We start from the raw sequence: 19,308 nt of genomic DNA, 5'->3' as shown, positions 1-19,308 counted from the left end.
CCACACCCATTGTCTGCTCCCACATTCCCTAGAACACTTGACTGGTCAAAGGAGACAATAGTGATGATCAGATTAGAAGGCATCAATGTTCTATTGCCTAACTCATCAAAGTTAACTTGTTTAAAGTATTTCTTATACTGTTCAAAACTAACTAAAGGTTTAATGAAAATGTGGACCATTTCGCCTGGAGGGTTTTTGTAGTCATTTAAAATGACCTGCTCATGCTGTACTGTAACAGCTCTCAGGGAAAGGCATACCTATTCTCTTATTCATTTCAACTATGGGGCAAGGTGGGAAATATGTAGGGGTGCAGGGAGGGATAGAGGTAGCTGTCATGACACTTCCTCCTAGGGTTCTTCTTCGCTGATTTAAGGGGTAAACTCCTGCCAATGATCCAGTGCTTCTCTCTGCTGCTGCTTGACATGCGCAACCAGTTCACCCTGCTCCTTTCGTACAGTCTTTCACCAGAGGCACAGTTCGATGACAATATCCTGCTTCCGAGCACATAGACATTTCTGCACTTTTTGCACCTCCAATCTATCATCCAGATTTAGGCAGATTGCTCTGGCTCCTGCCCACAGCCCACTTTGTCATCTAGTGGTAGGGCCTCCAAGTTGATGCCCAGCACTGGTAGGGGCAGCTGCTGCTATAAAAAACAAGCATCCAGCATGTTAATATCATAAATGGGAACACAACACATCACACATTATTGAACCCTGAAATCCTCACAAATGGCGAGAACACCACACAGAGGGTCTTATTGCAAGTTAGGTGTAATTTTCAAAAAGAAATAACACCAGATGTAATTACCACCTTCACATTGGCATTCCTGGAAATCTGCACAATTCAGAGGTTGCACCTGGACTGGCCGTAATGACAGTGGGACTTCTGGAATGACGCTGGCAGTACCAGCAACATCGCTTGTTGTTAACATTTCTTAACTTCATCAGCATGTAAGTGGTCAAAAAAGATAATATGGTGTAGCGGTTCATACCACTACTGTACATTTTATAATGCACAAAATGGCCACTTCAGACCCTTTTACATATCACATGGGAAAGGTGGGGACAGAGTGGGCATCAGATATGCTCCCTTTATCATCCCGAATCTATATAAAAAAGGATGTTTCTCTGTACTTAAGGGAAGCACTTGCATTTCTATTCTGTACAAGTAAAAACTAAGCACTTTTTGGGGATCTTGTATATTTTTTCTCCACTTCTGGCTCTGGCGGGTAGGTAAAAAGTGCCCGATTTTTGTTTTGTATCAGACTTCACACTTTGGGCACAGTTTACCTCCAGCAGTATGCCAATGGAACAGCGCCTGAGATAACTCCAAATGAATTGTGCAGGCTGTAAAGCCATCCGCTTATGGAAAATAATGCCGGGTTTACTCTTACTGATTCAATACACAGTCATGTACCCCTGTATCAAACTCTTCCAGTACAAATGGGAAAATGTACCAGTTAACAGAAGGGGAAGAACCCACAAAAAGAGACACTGTATAGCACGGTAACTTGTACCTGGCAGTGAAGAGGACTTTGTTCTTCTGCAGGGGCACTAGATTCATTTATACCATTGTGGGATGTCTCTTTTGAGGTGTATACCTTTTTGTAGCAGACTCATCACACCAAAACACTGGTCCATCAACAAAGCTGAGCTGGTTGCGTGGCATGGTTTGCCTGTTGTATGACCTGCTGGTCAGCATTAAGAGATTAGTGTCATTAACATATCAGGCCATGGCTAATACTGTGTTCAGCCTTGAACCAAGGTAAAGGTGGCACTTGCAATCACTCCCTCAGTTTTAAACAATATAAGCATCATTGTCACCTCAGCAGAAGTTCTAAAAATGCAAGTTGCTTACTTGTTTCTGTATGAAGTGTGGTCATGCTATTAAGGGGTCACTGAGGGTGTCAATTCATAATCTTCAAGTAAGACATTGGGTCCCATTACAAGTGTGCCAGTGATTCCGTGAAGCCAGTGGCACCATTTTTGGCAACTGCAACCATGGAATCACTGGTACAGTCCAACCTCACGGGAGCACGCAACCCATCATGCCGCATAACGGAAACACTGTCATCCACTACAAAAATGGGAAGCACCGTCACCAAAAATGCCGGTTGCACCGTTACCATCATGTCACTCACGGAAACACTGGCAACAGAAACACCAGGACGGGAAACATCATCGCAGGAACTGGAAGCTCGCCGGTGGCCATTTTGGAAAACACAGTCCACTCAAAATCACCTACTACCTATTGCCATCCGGACACGGAGACACCAGCATCTCAACAGCAGGTATGTCATCTTGGGTCCCTGATGTTTGGCAGTGAAATCCCCGCTTCTCTGAGCAAGATCTCGCCATGCTCGCAGACACCACAGTCCTAACATGCTGGTGAGCTGTTGCCACAGACCACCGGCGCAGCACACTACTGTGCAAAAAATGCCACCTGGGAGGAGGTGGCGCAGAAGATGTCAGCCGTGGGACCTGTACCACACACACTGCACGACTGCCATATGCGGTGGGATGACCTCCGAGCTGAGGGCCCGCAACCTGCTGTAATTCCACAGGAAGTAATGCCTGGCCCCTGGCGGTGGGCCGTCCGTGCCAATAAAGCTCATGCGTCGGGAGGAGAAATGCGGCACTATGAGGGGATCGAGGGAGTGGGAGCGGAGGAGGCCGGTGCAGGAACACACGAAGAAGGCGGTGAGTACAATGTGCCAAACCAAAACAACTATACACATTGGACAGGCAAATGCAGCTCACACTACATGGAGACATGTGCAACTGCATGCCACCAAACCACATCCAACCCATAGAGTGCCAACGAACCATGGCCATTGCCCGAGGGTCCACAAGCATTGTCCCCCCAAATATCCACACACACACATGTCCACATAAGTATTGGTCGTGTGCACAATGTCACAACATGAGAAGCAACACATGCAGAAGGCACACACCCTCCAAGGTGGCGTGTGTTAAGTATTTCAATCAGGCGATACACCCTGGTCTCAGCCTAGTATGCAGCGCACAAATTAAATACTTATTTTATTATGTCTATAGGTTCAATATTCTGAGTGATATACCACTCATACACACCATTTCTCAAAATACCCCCAGGTGACAATGGACCAGGAATCAGGCTGGTTGGTAAAGGTAATATTTTTTATTTATTTAAAACTCAAATCAAACGTAATTTTGAATAGGGAGCAGCAATCACCAATGTGGTGACAATAACAGAGAAGAAGGAATGTAGTTAAATTCACTATTTAGCAACACAAAATATAAAACATCAGAGAAAATAACAGTTTTGGCTTGTTTGAAAGGATAGCACTTAGGTTAGGATTTCCCTCTGCAATATTCCTCAACCCACAAATAAGCAATTTTAAACAGATATAAGGAAGCAGCAGGTATTCAGGAGAGAAGAAAAACGGGTTGGAAATCTTACACTTTTAAAATGACATTCGAAAATGGCTGTGTGAAACAATGAATGTGTGCAAAAGTTCTTAAATCAATACAAATTTCTATGGGATCAACATTGACAAAATGTTAAAAATCATGAGCTATAATTTGAGCAAAATTACACACTTTGAATCTTAATGAATCTTAATGGAAGTTTGAAAATAATTTTAAACAAAAATCACACGTGTAAAACTTTGCAGAAATGCAGATGACCGCCTAAAATTCAATAAACGGTTTTTAAGAAAAACGGGTGAAATATACTGATTTGTAGTGCGGTTTTTCTGTTGGGATGTAGCTACAGGTCTTATGTATAAGTTAGAGTTGAAATGAAATCTCTAGCTATACTGAGGAAGATATGCAAGGTTGAATGAGAGGCGTTTTTAGAAAAGTCGGGCAGTGAAAACAGAAAAGGACTCAGTTTGCACAAGAAAATATTTACTATAGTGTTACTCTATGAATAGAGCATTCCGGCTAGAATACCAAGGAGGGGCAAAGTAAGCTCTGGAGTTGATTCATGACTTCAACACCAAATCCCCAGTGTCCTCTCCAGGCGGAACCAGTCAGATCATTCGAAGTAGGATGGATAATTTAAGATTTACACAAGATGAAAATGACCAAAAAAATGGCGCTTAGCAAGATAAATCAATAATAGAATAACAATAAGGATTCAGACAATGTTACAAGTTATTAAGGTAAGAATAGGAGGGTTTAGAGACAGGAAGGAACAAAACAAGGCAAGATATGATATGATTTTTTATGCTTCCTATTAATACTTACAGTCCACTTTAATTTAGGATTTTGGACCGTCAAGGTTTCTGGTCATCACGCGGATCAGGTTTAACCAAGGACAGCTGAGCACGTCTGGCAGGATAGGGTCAGCTGGGCTGTTCTGGTCACCTGGACGCACTGGACTGAACTGGATTGGCCCTTCTGGTTACTGCACTGGTCACCGGAGATCAGTGGGATGGCGAGTTTGCGGCAGGCATGCATTTACTAGTAATAAGCCAGACTGGATCAAAATGCTTCCCTGGGGTTTTGGGATTTGTTTCAGAATTTTGAGGCCTAGCTGAAAAGGAGTTCAGCAATGCTGAGGCCTTGGCTTTATAATGAAATCAGGAACAAGGATGGAGATTCAGGAACAGGGAGCCATGCAGAAATCAGGATGAAGTCAGGAATTGTGTGGGGGGCAGAGGGGGCAGGGGGGTGCGGTGTGTGTGTGTGTGTGTATGTGTGTGTATGTGCGTGCGTGGTTCCCTTATTTATCATGCCAAATGACATCACTAAATTATATGGCAGGGGCAAGCCTACTGTCCACACCCCTACTGCTAGGATTGGGCAACACCATAATCTCCACCTTGCTTTTCGCCGATTGGATGACAGAAAGGGATGTCATGTTTTATGAGATGATCTTTACAATGTCTGGAAACCTCCCATAGCTATTGGGACCAAAATCTAACTTTCCCACAAATACATATTTATGTAGTTATGACCTCTAAGAAAATCAGATGCACATGTTACAAATCTTGTGGGTCACATTTCAATCCAAGTCCTACATCTGTGAGACCTGGTTTTGCCTTTCTGCTGCATTTTGGCAATTTTAACCATGAAAGATTTGGCCTAACATTTCCCAATTTTGTACATAGATGCACATTTACCCCTGGGATATGTGAACAAAATGTCAAGTGCACAAGATCAATACTTTCCCCACAATTGGTTACTCTTCTATTCCTTATGTAGTACTGGGTTCAGTCACGTCTTCAAAGAAAGAGCATAAAATTAGATTTAGAATTAGGCACTTTTCACATTGTTTCTCATTCTGGTGGCAAAGTTAAATGTCTTGAAGTTAAGTTGCAAAATAGGCATTTTAAAACCAAAAGGAAGTCCATTGACACTTAAGCAGGGTTTTTTTTTCTTTCAACTGTAAGCAAGTGTCAAATCCTTTGAAGCAGGGTGGGGGGCCTCTTCCTTGCGAGTGAAGCATCCTGCCCCTACCACTGGCAGCGTGAGTGTCTTAGCCTGCTATTGCCTTGGCCTGGGGCAAAGACGAATGTCTAATGTGACTTGAAAGGCCTCATTGTCCTGGGGATTCCAAGCCTCCAGCCAGCAATTAGCCTTTTCCTGTTCCAGCAGTTGAGGTGTAATCCTTCCTCAGGGTCAGTACTGACAGGGCAAAATTTTTTTCTTTTAAATATAGTTTGCCCTTTCACACTGGGTTGAGCTTTGATTTGTAGTTTTAAATATTTACTTTAAACATATACAATTAAAACAGTTTATAAGTGTGTCTTTACCATTACAAATCCTTTTACATTTCTTAAGTAATTGAGCCTTGACGCAACAATGTACTTTTAAAATATCCCATTTTCCCCCTTCAGTCAGGAACAAGCCCATTTTACTATTCCTTAAAATTCCGTTTTCATCTCAGCAAATATACGCTTGGTGCAGCTCATAGTTCTTGAGTCTAGAATTCTTTTGCAGCATGGATACATGTATCAGACATTTGTTTAGAGTCTTTCCCTGGACAGCTGATTCTTGATACTTGTTGCAAAGTTTTAGCGTTTCCCCATGGAAAATGAAAAACACAGTCCCTGGTTTGCTTTTCCTGTTAACAGGAGCTGTCATTCAATGAGGCCTGGTTCCTCTGAGCCACACAATGAATAATCCTGGGCATTTATCATAATGGTTTATGAGAAATGAATGGATTTAGCACCAAGCAGCACTTTTTAAGATTGGGAAAGTGTCAAGTTAAAAGGCCTTTTGGGGTTTCTCAGCACCATGATGCTGCTTCATTCACTTTGCTCCATGTAAATGTTACAGAGCCCACTGGCATATTCCTGCAATGAGGACTCTGTGTTCACCCCCACCTGAAATGTGTGTGGCAGGGGTGTGCAGCCATTTTCTGGTTGTGACACAAACGCAGTTTTAAAGATCTTGGCGCGCACAGGAGTCAGCGTGGTCCTTTTGGGCTGTTTCTTTCACCATTGCAGTAAAGTGATGTAGTGAGGCACATCTGAGTGGGCAAAATATCCCACATGTGCATGCACCACGAATAATGTGCCCCTGTAACATACCCACATGCATGCATTAAAGTCATCCTGTTAAGCCAACCCTCCCAAGTGCAATTGGGCCCTTCGCTCTCCTCTCATTCACTACATGTGGTGTCCCTCAGGGTACTATCCTATCGCCTTTGCACCTCAACACCTTGCCCCTCTGGCCCACTTGTTCTCCACTGTCCCTCCTCACTTCGTCATGCTGACAAAACACAGCTCCCCCTCAAGCATCCATTCCTTACCCCCTCTCTTCCTACTCTAATACATGACTGCCTGACCGCTATTCATGCATTGCACACTGCTAACGATCTCTGCCTCAATGCCAGTAGGCCAGAGAAGCTTCTTATTGTGATGTCTACACCCTTTGTCCAACCCACTCTTATGAGCCCTCTCCCCTCACTCTCCTTGGGGCCATCTATGACTCCTCCCTCTCATCCTTCACGCACATCATGGACCTTACCTACAAATCCAACTAACAGCTCCACCTGCTCAGAGGCACACTCCCTTTCCTCACCTTCCCCAAGAAGCCCAATATCTACAGAGCTCGGGTTCTCTCTAAGCTTGACTACTGCAACTGCCTCTTCCTCATTCTACCCCTTTCCTCCCTTTGCCCCCTCAAACCAACCCAGAATGGGGATGTGAGAGTCATCCTAGGCAACAAGCCCTGAGACTGCATCTTTCCAGCCCTAAAATCCCTCCACTGGCTCACAGCGACCGCATCAGACCCTTTGCATCATCCACAAAACTATCTGGGGTCTGGTCCCTCATGAGTCTTACTGGGGCCAGCCCATCCACGACCATTCTCCCCCAGTATGTCTTACCAGCACTTGCCCTTGAGCATCCTTCCCTGGACTAGCCAGATTCTGGTCCACCCCATCCTTTGCACTGTGCTCCCAATCCCCTTTTCCCCTTGCAAGTGCCCCTGTGGCTCTCATCAGCACTTGCTGAGCCCCTTTTGCCCCCACCCCTGCACTACACCACCTCCCATCCCTTCCCCTTACTCCTCCCTTCCCTGCACCAATTGCTTCCCTGCACTTGCAAGGTAAAAATGTCATAAGGCCTAGTACGACCGTTGATTCTGATTTATTTCCCCTATGTACCAACCCCTTTTGTCTTGTGGCACCTGGAAAAACATGTGTATAGACGCCATACAAAAGTCCAATGAATGAACTGAAAAACTCCATGCACAGGCATCATGTCACACAATGTATGAACTGCATGTTGCAAGACAAGATGGTGTCACAGAGGTGAATAATGGCATGCCATCTCACCCCCACAGACGCAGCGTCTGACAGCGACCAAGGTGTACAGAGCACCTCATGGCCACTCACACAGAGGAGGAGAGCCACGCCCCACACCACCACTACCAAGGACACACCACCTCTGCCCACAACGCTGCAGCCAGATGCCCCTGCAGCAACACCACAGCCAGCTGCCCCATCATTCTGCCCCTCTGACCTCCACAGAACCACCTCCACCACCATTCCCTAGCATCCGAGATAGGGATGCACACATATGGCGCACCAAGGCAGGGCATAAAGAGATGGCTGCACTCATGTGCCAGCAGCTGGAGTAGACCTGGATAATGTGGGAGTGTGTGCAGACCACCAGCTGGCACTGTGCATGTGCCCTGGGCTGCTCCTTATGTGCCACAGTCCTATTTGCACAGAGGGCTTGGGATGAGAACAAGGCGATCTCAGCACTGGCTGAGTCCCTCCCCCTTTCCCTGCAAGTGGCCCTAGAGTGCAGGGACATGGCAGGGTCCGAAACCCCACCCCCTCAACCATCACCACACCTGCCCGATCACAACAGAGCAGCCGAAGGCGCCGATCCTTGCTCCCGTCAGGGTCATCAAGTAATGGCAGGCCCAGTGAAAAGAGGCCACGGAAGTGACTCAGTACTAGTCTCACAGTGATACTACTGTGACCTGTGGGTGTTTTCGAAAGGGTGTGTTTGGGAGGCTTAGTTGGGGAGGGTCTGTTTGGGAGGGATAGTTGGAGAAGGTGTGTTTGGGAGGGACAGTTGTGGGTGGTGGAGTGTGTTAGTTGGGGATTGGATGGTGGGGGGATGGTGGGACACACGTTTGGTTATGTTTTTTAATTAAATACACGTGGTTGTGCAAAGCAATTTACCTCTGGTGTGTGCTTTATTATTGCACTGCATCACATGCAGGGTGTGCCATGGGTTGTGGACAGTTGATGGGTGCTCAAAAGCAGTTATCAATGAGTTCCTGACAAGCTGCACGCCCATCCCCGACATCCCTGTGTTGGAGTTGTTGTATGTCTCCAGCTCCATCCCTGTCACCGTCGTCATCAGTGTCCGCTGGAGGCATGTCCGTGTCCGGGGGTAGGTGTATGTTCCGCCTGAAGCACATATTGGGCAGCATAACCCAGGCCAGGACTATCTTGCCCAAAGGTCTGTTCAATTGTCATCCGTGTTCGGATGTGAGCCCGATTGTATGCTATTTCCTGGTGTGTCTGGTGATCTCTCACAGGGGTCATCAGCCATGGTGACACATGCATCTGGGTCTGTGCACTTGCAGTCCCTCATCCACCTTGGTGCACCCTGTGACAGGGAATGCTGGTCAGGGCATGTGTAGGGTCTGACGCCCGAGGATGGGGTGGAGGTGGTGGGTGGGGCTGCGTTGGGACATGCTGGGTATTGTGGCATGGTAGTGATGCATTCTGGTATCTGTACTGCATTGCATGTGCCTGTCCGGCCGTGCCCAGATTATGATGTGTGTCCATATAGTGAGCACATGTGGTAGATGCCAGTTGTAGCCATCCACTCTTGCATGCTGGTTGTGTCCCTTTGTTGCCTTGGTGTCTGTGAGCCATGCACTGGTGCCAGTGAATGTCCCCCCTCCCTGGTGCATGCATGCATGCAGTTGTGTGTGTTGATGCTTTTAATCACCCAATAGCCAGGTCCGGCGTCCTCCATAATGCGCCATGTAAGCAGACAGTGTGTGATTGTCAGGGCCACATTACAAACAACCTGCACTTTCAATGAGCGGTACAGATTTCTATTTCTGTACACATCCTCTGTGGTGTGGGCAGCCACAAGCTCTATATGTGTGCAGTCCAGTGTTCCCAATACATTAGGCATGCCCGCAAGTGCATGAAAGTGGATGGACCTTGGTGGCATTTACCTTCGCCTGTGTGGTTGGTAGGGCAATGTGCCGGGACAAATGGTGCATGAGGGCATCCAGAACCAGCACCAGCACAGTTAAGAATGCTGGCTGCAAGATACTATGCAGCTCGCAGACTGAGTGCTGGAATGTGCCCATGGCAAGAAAGTGCAACACTGACATCATCTTCAGCAGGGGGGTATGGCAGTCTGGATGGCAATGAGGCTCTAGATGTCTTCCTGGATGAGCTCAACAAGTTCTAGGATGGTCTTCCTGTTCAGGTGATATAGTGTGTGAATCTGCCTTTCAGTCAGGGCCTAGGGTGTGGCCCTTGTGCAGGGTATGGGTATGGGTGCATGCTGTAGGGGTGCGACCTGCATGCCATTGTTAATCTGCATTCTCCCCTTCATCCTCCTCCTCCTCCACTGCAGGCCTGGCTCCAGCAGGGGGCCAAGAGGGCGAAGCCCCCCCCAAGAAACTGCTCTGTCCCCCCTAGAAAGTAGGCCTCTGACCAAGAGTTGCTTGTGTACAATTTTCTTTTCATTCCCGTTAACTAGGAGGCATACAGCCGTGCTATTAGATACCAATGTACTTATTACCATTTTGCACCTGATAGCCAGTTAGTACCTCTACAGCAGTGCCTGGAAAATGCTTTTCCATGCCTTCACAAAAGCCCAAACTGTTTGTATTGCCAGTGCTTGTTTGGCTTTCCATCGCTCAGGGGATTCGCTAAGCACTTTTCTTGTTTTGTCTTTCGATTGATTGGCAAGTCACTCTGTGGTGCGGAGCTTGCACAGTGCCATGTGCAATGACACTCTACAGTGCTTCTATCTCTGGACGAGTCAATTGCACAAGTCCAAATTTTTGTGTTTTTAGGCCGGTCAGTGTCCTTTACAACCAAGCGGCCATGTAGTACTCACACAGTAGTTATTTTTATTTCGCCCCACATGCACAGTGTCGCTTGAACACTGACATCCTGGACTTTTTAGAGGATCTCATGATTTTCCAGGGCTCTGAGACTTGTGGTGCAGGGTACAGGTGAGCTGAAGAGAGCCTTGAGCTCTATTTGAAAAGGACAGTCTTTCTTTTGAAAATCGCAGTTGGCTACGCGTATGCATTTGCAATGAGAATAAGTGTAGAATATTTTGGACACAGAGGAAATGCTAATTTTACTGACGTCTTTAAGGTAGCACTTCCGTACTTTGTCACTGTGCTGTACCAAACAATAAGTAGCACTAATAGGATAGCTCAGGTGCAATGCGTTTGTCATGGAAGTAAGACAACGCAGCGCAACACATACAGCAAGGGTGCTAGATCGCACAGCCTTGGCCCAGGCCTGTGCATTGATTGAGCAGTGACATTCTATAATTTCTGCACATGCCCTCACTGTGCACAGGCGTGGTCCAAGCGGCAGCAGCCAAGCCTGAACACCCTTGCTGGCACAATATCGCACTGCATGCAGTCACTGGGACAGCTGCAGTGCCTACACTTTACTTTGGAACTTGGTTGAGATCGGAGTAGGAGTTGCATGTAGGTGGAGGAGGCAGAGGCCAGTCGGCCCTAACCCCATGGTGGTCAGACAGGAGTTTTATGTTTTGCTTACTTTTTTAAAATTGGCTGGCACTTCTATGAGTGTTGAGAAAATGCTCTTGTGATGTCGCAAATAATCCAAATTCGAATGAGAACACATAAGAACAAAATACTAGTAATCGGAATTACCAACACGTTGTTTCCGGACTGCGACACTTGTAATGAGACCCATTGTAGTGTACTTGTTAAGGTTACGATTCATCTCCTATTCTCAGAACTGTGGCTAGTGTCCACTGGGGACAGAACCTTACATTGAGGGGCGTGAGATTGTTTGGTTGAGGGGTATGGGTTGGAGGTGTTTGATGCACTCAGTGTTGGCGCTGATGGGTGTGAGTGGTGGGGGTGTGAGTTGTAGGGTTTGCGGGGAGGTCTAGTGCCACGCCAAGTGTATATTTTAAATCAGTAATGCACCACTAGCCATGGCCTTTGGTTGTGCCCACTGTATATTTTAAATCACGCCATGCCCAGTGGTCACGGCCTTCCCCCGTGCCCACTGCATGTTTGAAATCAATAACAAGCCATGGCTTCTGGCACTGGCCTTTGGCCAGGCCCACTGTATATTTTAAATCACTAACTGGCCACTAACCATGGCCAGCGGCCGTGCCCACTGCCTGTTTTAAATCAATGACAGCCTTAAGCTACTGTAATATATTTTAAATGAGTGACGGGTCACTAGCCATGGCCTTTTGCTGTGCCCACTGTACATTTTTCTTGACCACTGACCATGGTGTTCGGCCATGCTCAGTGGTCACAGCATATATTTTTCTGCAGAACTGACCATGGCATTTGGCCATGCCTACTTTATATTTTTCGGCACCACAGGCCATGGCCTAGTGGCCACGGCCTTCAACCGTGCCCACTGTATATTTTAAATCAATAACAGGCCACTAGCCATGACCTTCAGTGATGGCTATTGGCTACGGCTTTCGGCCGTGCCCACTGTAGATTTTAAATCACTAAACGGCCACTAAACATGGCCTTTGGCCATGGCCAGTGGCCACTGCCTTTGACAGTGACAACTATTTTTTAAATAACTGCCTGGTTACTAGCAATGCACAATTTCTATTTTGTTTTAATACTAATAGGCCACTGGCCATGACTTTATATTTTACAATAGTACCAGGCCTTCAGCCATTTAAAATGCTACCAAGCCATTGGCCATGGCCATTGATTTTTCACTCACTGTACCTGAATCAATATGTCTTCTTTTTTTATTAACTTATTGTCTCATAGCCGCAGCTATAATTGAAGTGAAATACATATAGCCGTGATTATCGGCAGAAACAGCGAAAATCAAAAATGTTCCCCTGAATCCCCCCTCACTCACCAAGTGACCCTCTGCTCATGACAAGGTTCCCACATTGCCCCCAACTCCCATTTACCTTGCCATCCCTCTCCAGTGTCCCTCAAACACTCGTACCGTGTGATGCATTTTGATTTCATGATCTCGTCTTTGCAGGTAGCTGTTGGGATCTGACTGAATACCCGCGCTACTGGAAAATGTTTGCGCTGCATATTTGGTCCCAAGCCCTCCTCTAAATTCCAAATGGTTACCCCAAAACCACGTCCACCACCTCACACCTCTAGTCTGATGCCTTTTCACTGTTTTTCAGCCTCCAAATGCCATTTCTGTGCTTTTTGTTTTCGTGTACCATTGGGTATAGCCGTATCAGGAAAAAAAGATAGCAGCTTATCCATTTCTTAACAGCCTTATCCTGCAATGCACCATGGGAGATATAGTGATTTTTCAGGGAAAGGGGTCACCCCATTCTCCATGAAATATTTAAAAAACTACTGGACGCAATAACCCCAAACCACAAAAGGATCCTGAGTCAACGATTCATGCCCAATTTGTTTTGAATCTGGTCCAAATCCATCCTGTGGTTTTCTCTGTGCAGTCCGGCACAATTAGCCTTTTGTGCCTATGGTAAAATGAATAGGGACTAGGCCGAAAGTGTTTTTTTTTTGTTTCCTTAATAACCTTTTCCCAGAATTTCCAGTCAAATTCGTCATACGAGTCAAATGTTATTAATGATTCATTTTTGTTATTTCCTATGGAACTCACTACACACCTTAACAATAGTGCAGTGACTGTTGCAATATAATATTCATCCAAACACAGCAATAACGCAGAAAATAAAAACATAACTAAAGTTTGAAAAAAATAAATCAAAGAAACTAACATCATCATTCTGGCTACATAAAACTAAATATTAGATTAATTACCATGTTCTAATGAAAAGATCAAATGTATATAAAAAAGGAAATCCATTAAGAAGAAGTTATTAACACATAAGTCCATAGATAATTATATCACAAATTAACACGAGGATTTTTACATCCATGTAATAATTACATGTTAACAACTACATTTTCAATTGATACATTTAATTATATCTTCCAATATTCTTTCATGAAGTGTAGGAATTCTTGGGATTTTAAGTATTGCCGTACAGCAGCTAGGGTCATGCATTGGTAAGTATATTAGGCACAAATACATAAGGACCGTTAGCAAGGTCTAGGACATATACAGCTGTATTATACGATTCCATGTGCTATAAACAGTGCTTTCCAGTAGCTGACATTCTGTACTTGACGCCCCCACCCACATGACCCTCCCGAATGTTATAAAAAGGCAATAGTCAAATTAAATACCTTCCACTTGAGATGGACAGACCGATCGCCATTAGGCTGGAGAGAAACAATAGTCCTCCAAAGGTCAACTTTCTTTAAAGGTGCTGGGGAATACAAAAATAGAAAATCATGACAAATTCATTTGATACAGTATAACGATTTTATTAAATCACATGGAAAAAACTAGGCGTTATGAGCTTATTGTTTGCCATAGACGTCATTTCTATTTTGCATCCAATTCATAGATAATACACATTTATTTGACGACTACATTTCTAGGAAGACTTGTTCCTGTCTTCACAAAAGTCATTACGATTGAAATTATAAAAATCCACTTACAGTGATGCGAAAATATTTGTGAACCCAAATGATAATTGTGCAAAGGCCATAGTTTTACTATGATAGACTGCTTTAATCAAAACCGGTCATTTCCCAAATATCCAATGGTGATTATGTTAACCAATTTCATTCCTTTTGAAAAAAACTATTTATGAATTTGACAAAGAAATGTCTTAGGACCTGAAGTTACTGACACTTGTGCATCTAGAAACCCTTGTGGCCCCACCAATTCCCTGTTAGAGAGAACCAGCAAATAATATAGGAAAATGAAGGCCATTCTCATTTTAGCTAAGTATTCATGACTGAACTATCAGAAAAAACTAAGCAAGAAGGGAGCTCCAGGAAGGATTATCATGAATAAATCAATTCTATGTAAGAAAACATTGCTGCCCATCTAAGACTTGCCTAAGAGCATCTAAATCACTGGAAGATTTAAGTAGTGGTGAAGCTAGCAACAGGCCACATACTGTCAAATCCTGTTGGGACTGTGACAATTTTCACCTCTTTTTTTACTGTGCACCCTTCCTAGTACCTCTAGGGGTGAAACTGCAAGTACAGATTAAATAATGTGTAACCCTTGAAGCACTGTAAAAAGAGACAAGCCCATCGAACCATCATCTTTTTTCATTGTGTAAAATGAGAAATTGGCTCTGCTGATATGAGGTCTTACTGCTTTGCTATTTTAACAGTTTATCACTAATTTGATATATGACAGTGTGCTTTATTTGAATAGGATTGGCAACTTCTCAATGAGTTACTCTTGGTACATCAGTGGAGATTTTTAATTTTAATCATTCTTGTTTTCTTTTCCTCGCAATTCACATCTTCGTACCGCAAAGCATGTTGCATTTGTATTCCATTTTTTATTTTATTTTTAAGTTTTTTTATTTAGCAATCCTGGTTTAAAACAACCCTTTTTGCTCTCTTTTTATATGCATCAAGAAAACAAGTGCATTATATATTACACTAGCAGGTGTACCCGTGCTTTGCACAGTATTTCCTACTTCAGTCCAGTTTTATTTAATAAACTGAACCAATGCTTTTTTGTAGACAATGTGCTAGTCTTTCTTGTAGCAAGCCACATTAAGCCGACTATGACAAAAGCATGAATCCGTAAACCAGTTCCAGCTACTTTGAGTTGGAGCATTGAGATTGCACAGCAACATTATTGGTGTCCCGATCTGTAGCCGAGGTGGCACCTACCTCAACATAAGTTCTGTACGTGTAGGGCAAAATGTGTAAGGTACGGCTGAAGCATGTAAGCGTTGTACTGTTGAGATGGCATACATTCATCAACTTCCATGGGAAATTACGTTTCTGTAATTATCATGAGAGATCTGCCACGATATGATGGACATCATCATTGCAGACACTAATGAAGAAACATGATATAATATGTTATTTATAACTCGCTTAATACCCAGAGGTTTCTAAGCGCGGACCCGGGATTGAACCTGTGTTGCTCTGCATCATCTTGCTTCCAAGATGAGCACGTTGCCGGTAAGCTAACTTCCCAAGACCACCATCACCGTTTCCTGTCTCCCGCATTACTAAAAAAAGCCCTCACGCCAGTTACAATGCAGATAGTGTGGAAAGTTTAGGAACAATGAACTGCTCACGGTTTCATGAACTGCTGAACTTTATGAACAATTAATGTAGAACTACAGCAGAACAATGGGGCAAAGAGCCATATGGCAGGGGTAAGAATTGCAGACCGCATAAAAAAATTAAATTAGATGAGTGTTTTTTTATACTGTCTACATTGTCTACACCATGGAACCTACCCCTGTAGCATGTTGGGAAGTATGCTGATCTTTTCGAGCAGACAGACACATATCCAAGCATTGCAGACTGCTTAAAAAACACTTAAAAAATAATATTTTGAAAAATGTATATGTCATACTTTTTTATATTGTCTACACCATGGAACCTACCCACATGCCAAATATTAGGTCTGTAGCATGTTGGGAAGCATGCTGAACATTTCAAGCAGACATACGCACATAGCCAAGCATTGCAGACCGCTTAAAAAAACTGCTTAAAAAAAATTAATTTTGAAAAATGCATATGTCATACTTTTTATATACCATGGAACCTATCCACATGACAAATATCAGGTTTGTGGCATGTTCAGAAGTATGCTGAACATTTCAAACAGACGCACAGATATCCACAAATTTTCCTTTTTCATATATATATTCAGTGAAAAACCATTGTTAAAGGGACGTTATGGTTAAGTTTCGCTACTACAAACCTATCACCTTCACTGAAAAATGTATACTGAAGGAACTTTCTGGTTCCACTGCCCTACTAAAAAAACTATCAAATAAACCAACAAAACATGTTATTAAAGGGACATTATGGTTGAGTTGCACTACTAAAAAACCTATGAAATTCAATGGAAAAACGTTGCTACAGCGATGTTACGGTTACAGGTAAAACCATAAAACTCCAGAAATTCACCAGTTATGGTAATGTACGCAAACAATACCTTGTGCTACCACTGTGCACTGCAAGGCCTAATGCCCATGACCTCAAAGATGAAATCACAAATGTCATTGATGACATCGCTGATGCCCACCACATGCTTTTAGTTTGAATAGCAAGCCTCCACAAGGGATTGTTAATATAATGTTGCCACAAAACTAGAGTGGCCCTTTGTTCACATGCAAGAAGAAAGGAACACAGTGGGTATTGGGACCGAGTTGCAGTCAACGGCTTTCATTCGCAATGATTGTCCAAGTCCCTACCCAACCTTTGCAGTAGCTATTATATTTCATTGGTGACTATTTTGCAAATGTTACGCTTCTAACACATTCTTGCTCACACCACACCCAGAAGCCTTATTGCATAATCTCTTAGCTTCCACAGACCCATTTCCATGCACGCCCATCTGCAAATGGGCTGGATGTGGCACATGGAGTCCTAAAAGCAATGCAGTGTCCGTGTACTTTTCGTGCGGAGTGCGGGCGTGGCGGAATACATTTCAACCAGGACAGCAGATTTCATATGTAGTGGTGGCTCTAAAAAGAGCCTTTTGTGGTTTTGTTTTTTAGATGCTTTTAAGGAAACACTCTTTTTGTGGTTGTTATAGAGATTCTTTATTTTTCTGCACTCTGCCCATTCTTACAGTAAGCTATTCACTGCATCCTGTAGATGGAACAAAACACCATTACCAATATTGGACAAAGAAATGCCATTGTCATGGAATAAGTCTGCATTTTTGGAATCAATTATTTCATTGTTGCTGAAGAACATTGCAGCATCATACAAAAAAGTAGGCCTGCTTCCATTGATGATACACCTTCCGCCCTCTCGCTGTGAACAAACTGCCCTAGAACAGGCGCATACTCTTCTTAGTGTTATGGATAAGAAAATGATTTTCGCTTTTTATACAGATTTTTCTATTTGTCTAGATGGAGCAACAAAATACCATTGCCAATGTTGGACAAAGAAATGCCATTGTCATGGAATAAATCTGCATTTTGAGAAGAATGATGTCATTGTTGCAGAAGAACATTCCAGAATTGCACAAAAAGTAGCAATTTTCTATTGCCGATACACCTTTTGGCCTCTGGGTGTAAACAAACTGCATTAGAACAGTCCCACCCTCTTCTTAGCCGTATAGATGAGATAGAATTTTCACAGTGGGGAAAAAAACACTTCATTGCTTTCATCAATCTCTTGAGTTGATGCAACACATATGAACAAGGCGCGTAACCCAAATGCTGAGCTCCGTACTGTACCATGACAACATGGAAAGGCGCAAAAGTGACCACTTCTTTGCAAAGGTCAATGACAACCCCGAAATTGCAGACATCGTCAGCACACCACAATGCCTCCACTCCTTCCAACCTGAAATTGCCATGCAAGTCTCTTTCTTGGGCATACCAGTGCAAATGTACCACACAGTTATCACCCAGTAACAGCACTCTGCGTCTCTCCATTTCTACCAGTCTGAGTACACGAAGTAAAGTAAGAATTTATGACCGCCCCTTCCTGTGAGATGGAACCGAAGCAGCTAATTGGAGAATCCCCACAGTCACATTCCCATTGGCCAGCATGCTTTGAAGGGCAGAATGTGGCATGTGCGCTTTCCGAACTAGCACAAGGTCCTCACCCCAGTGAAGCAGGAGGAGTCCTCCTTCATATTGGTTCACTTTCCTGTGACGCACACCCTGAGCACCTGATAGGACAATCCCTACAGTCCCATTTCCATAGGCCAGCATGGCGAGAAGGACAGAATGTGGCACGTGTGGTTCCCCAAGTACGGCGAGTGCCGGGCCCGAGTGAAGCAGGAGTCCTTCTACCTATTGCTGCACACCCTAAACACCTGATTGGACAATCCCCACAGTCCCATGTCAATTGGGAAACATGGTGTGAAGGGCAGATTGTAGCACGTGCGCCTCCCAAAAGTACCACGAGGGCTGTACCCCTGTAAAACTGGAGGAGTCCTTCTTCCCTTTCCACTATCTTCTCTGCAGCACTACCTCATTGGGTTGCATGAAAATAGGGACACACGCATCCATCCACATCCACTGCAAACTTCAGTAAAACTATGCACGATTTCTCCATCCACATACATCCACATAGCCACCCAGGATGTGGCACATGTAATCCTCAAAGTACAGCGGAATTCACTACCTTTTCGGGGTTCCATGTAATAATGTCGCCACAAAAATATCGGAATGCAAAAATATCGCTGAAAAATGGTCGTTTTTTTGTGGCGACATTATTACATGGAACCCCAAAAAGGTAGCGAATTCCGCTGTATTTTGAGGATTACATGTGCCACATCCTGGGTGGCTATGTGGATGCATTTTTTTTTTTGCCCCTGTCGCCATATATATGGTCTCCCAAATAATATCGCCACAACATTTTCCCGGCGATATTATTTACGACGACCATATATGTGGCGATATTATTACCTGATACCCTTTTCGTGATAGTGAGGGGGGGCCCTGGGAGTTGCGGGGGAAGCAATATCAAGCTGGGTAGGGGATTGAGTCTTCCATTGTAGAGGAATAAAGTTTTTTTTTTTTTTTTACATGTGAGCAGGCAACCTTTTTTGTTTTTTCTCTTTATATATGCGTTTCTGTTTGTCTCTCCTCAT

At 44.2% G+C, this 19,308-nt stretch overlaps 1 protein-coding gene across 1 annotated transcript in view; it reads right to left on the bottom strand.

Annotated features, from left to right (window-relative positions):
• The window catches only part of IL31RA (interleukin 31 receptor A), an 841,398-nt gene that overhangs the window by 294,798 nt on the left and 527,292 nt on the right, over positions 1-19,308 (bottom strand). Inside the window, exon 8 of the mRNA XM_069627290.1 lies at positions 13,878-13,960. Coding sequence (XP_069483391.1) covers positions 13,878-13,960 — 83 coding nt within the window. The remainder of the gene's footprint in view (positions 1-13,877; positions 13,961-19,308) is intronic.

This window comes from Ambystoma mexicanum, chromosome 6p, assembly GCF_040938575.1.
Source record: "Ambystoma mexicanum isolate Mex_15411 chromosome 6p, UKY_AmexF1_1, whole genome shotgun sequence".
Classification (NCBI taxonomy): domain Eukaryota; kingdom Metazoa; phylum Chordata; class Amphibia; order Caudata; family Ambystomatidae; genus Ambystoma; species Ambystoma mexicanum.
This window is presented reverse-complemented; position numbering and strand designations above follow the sequence as displayed.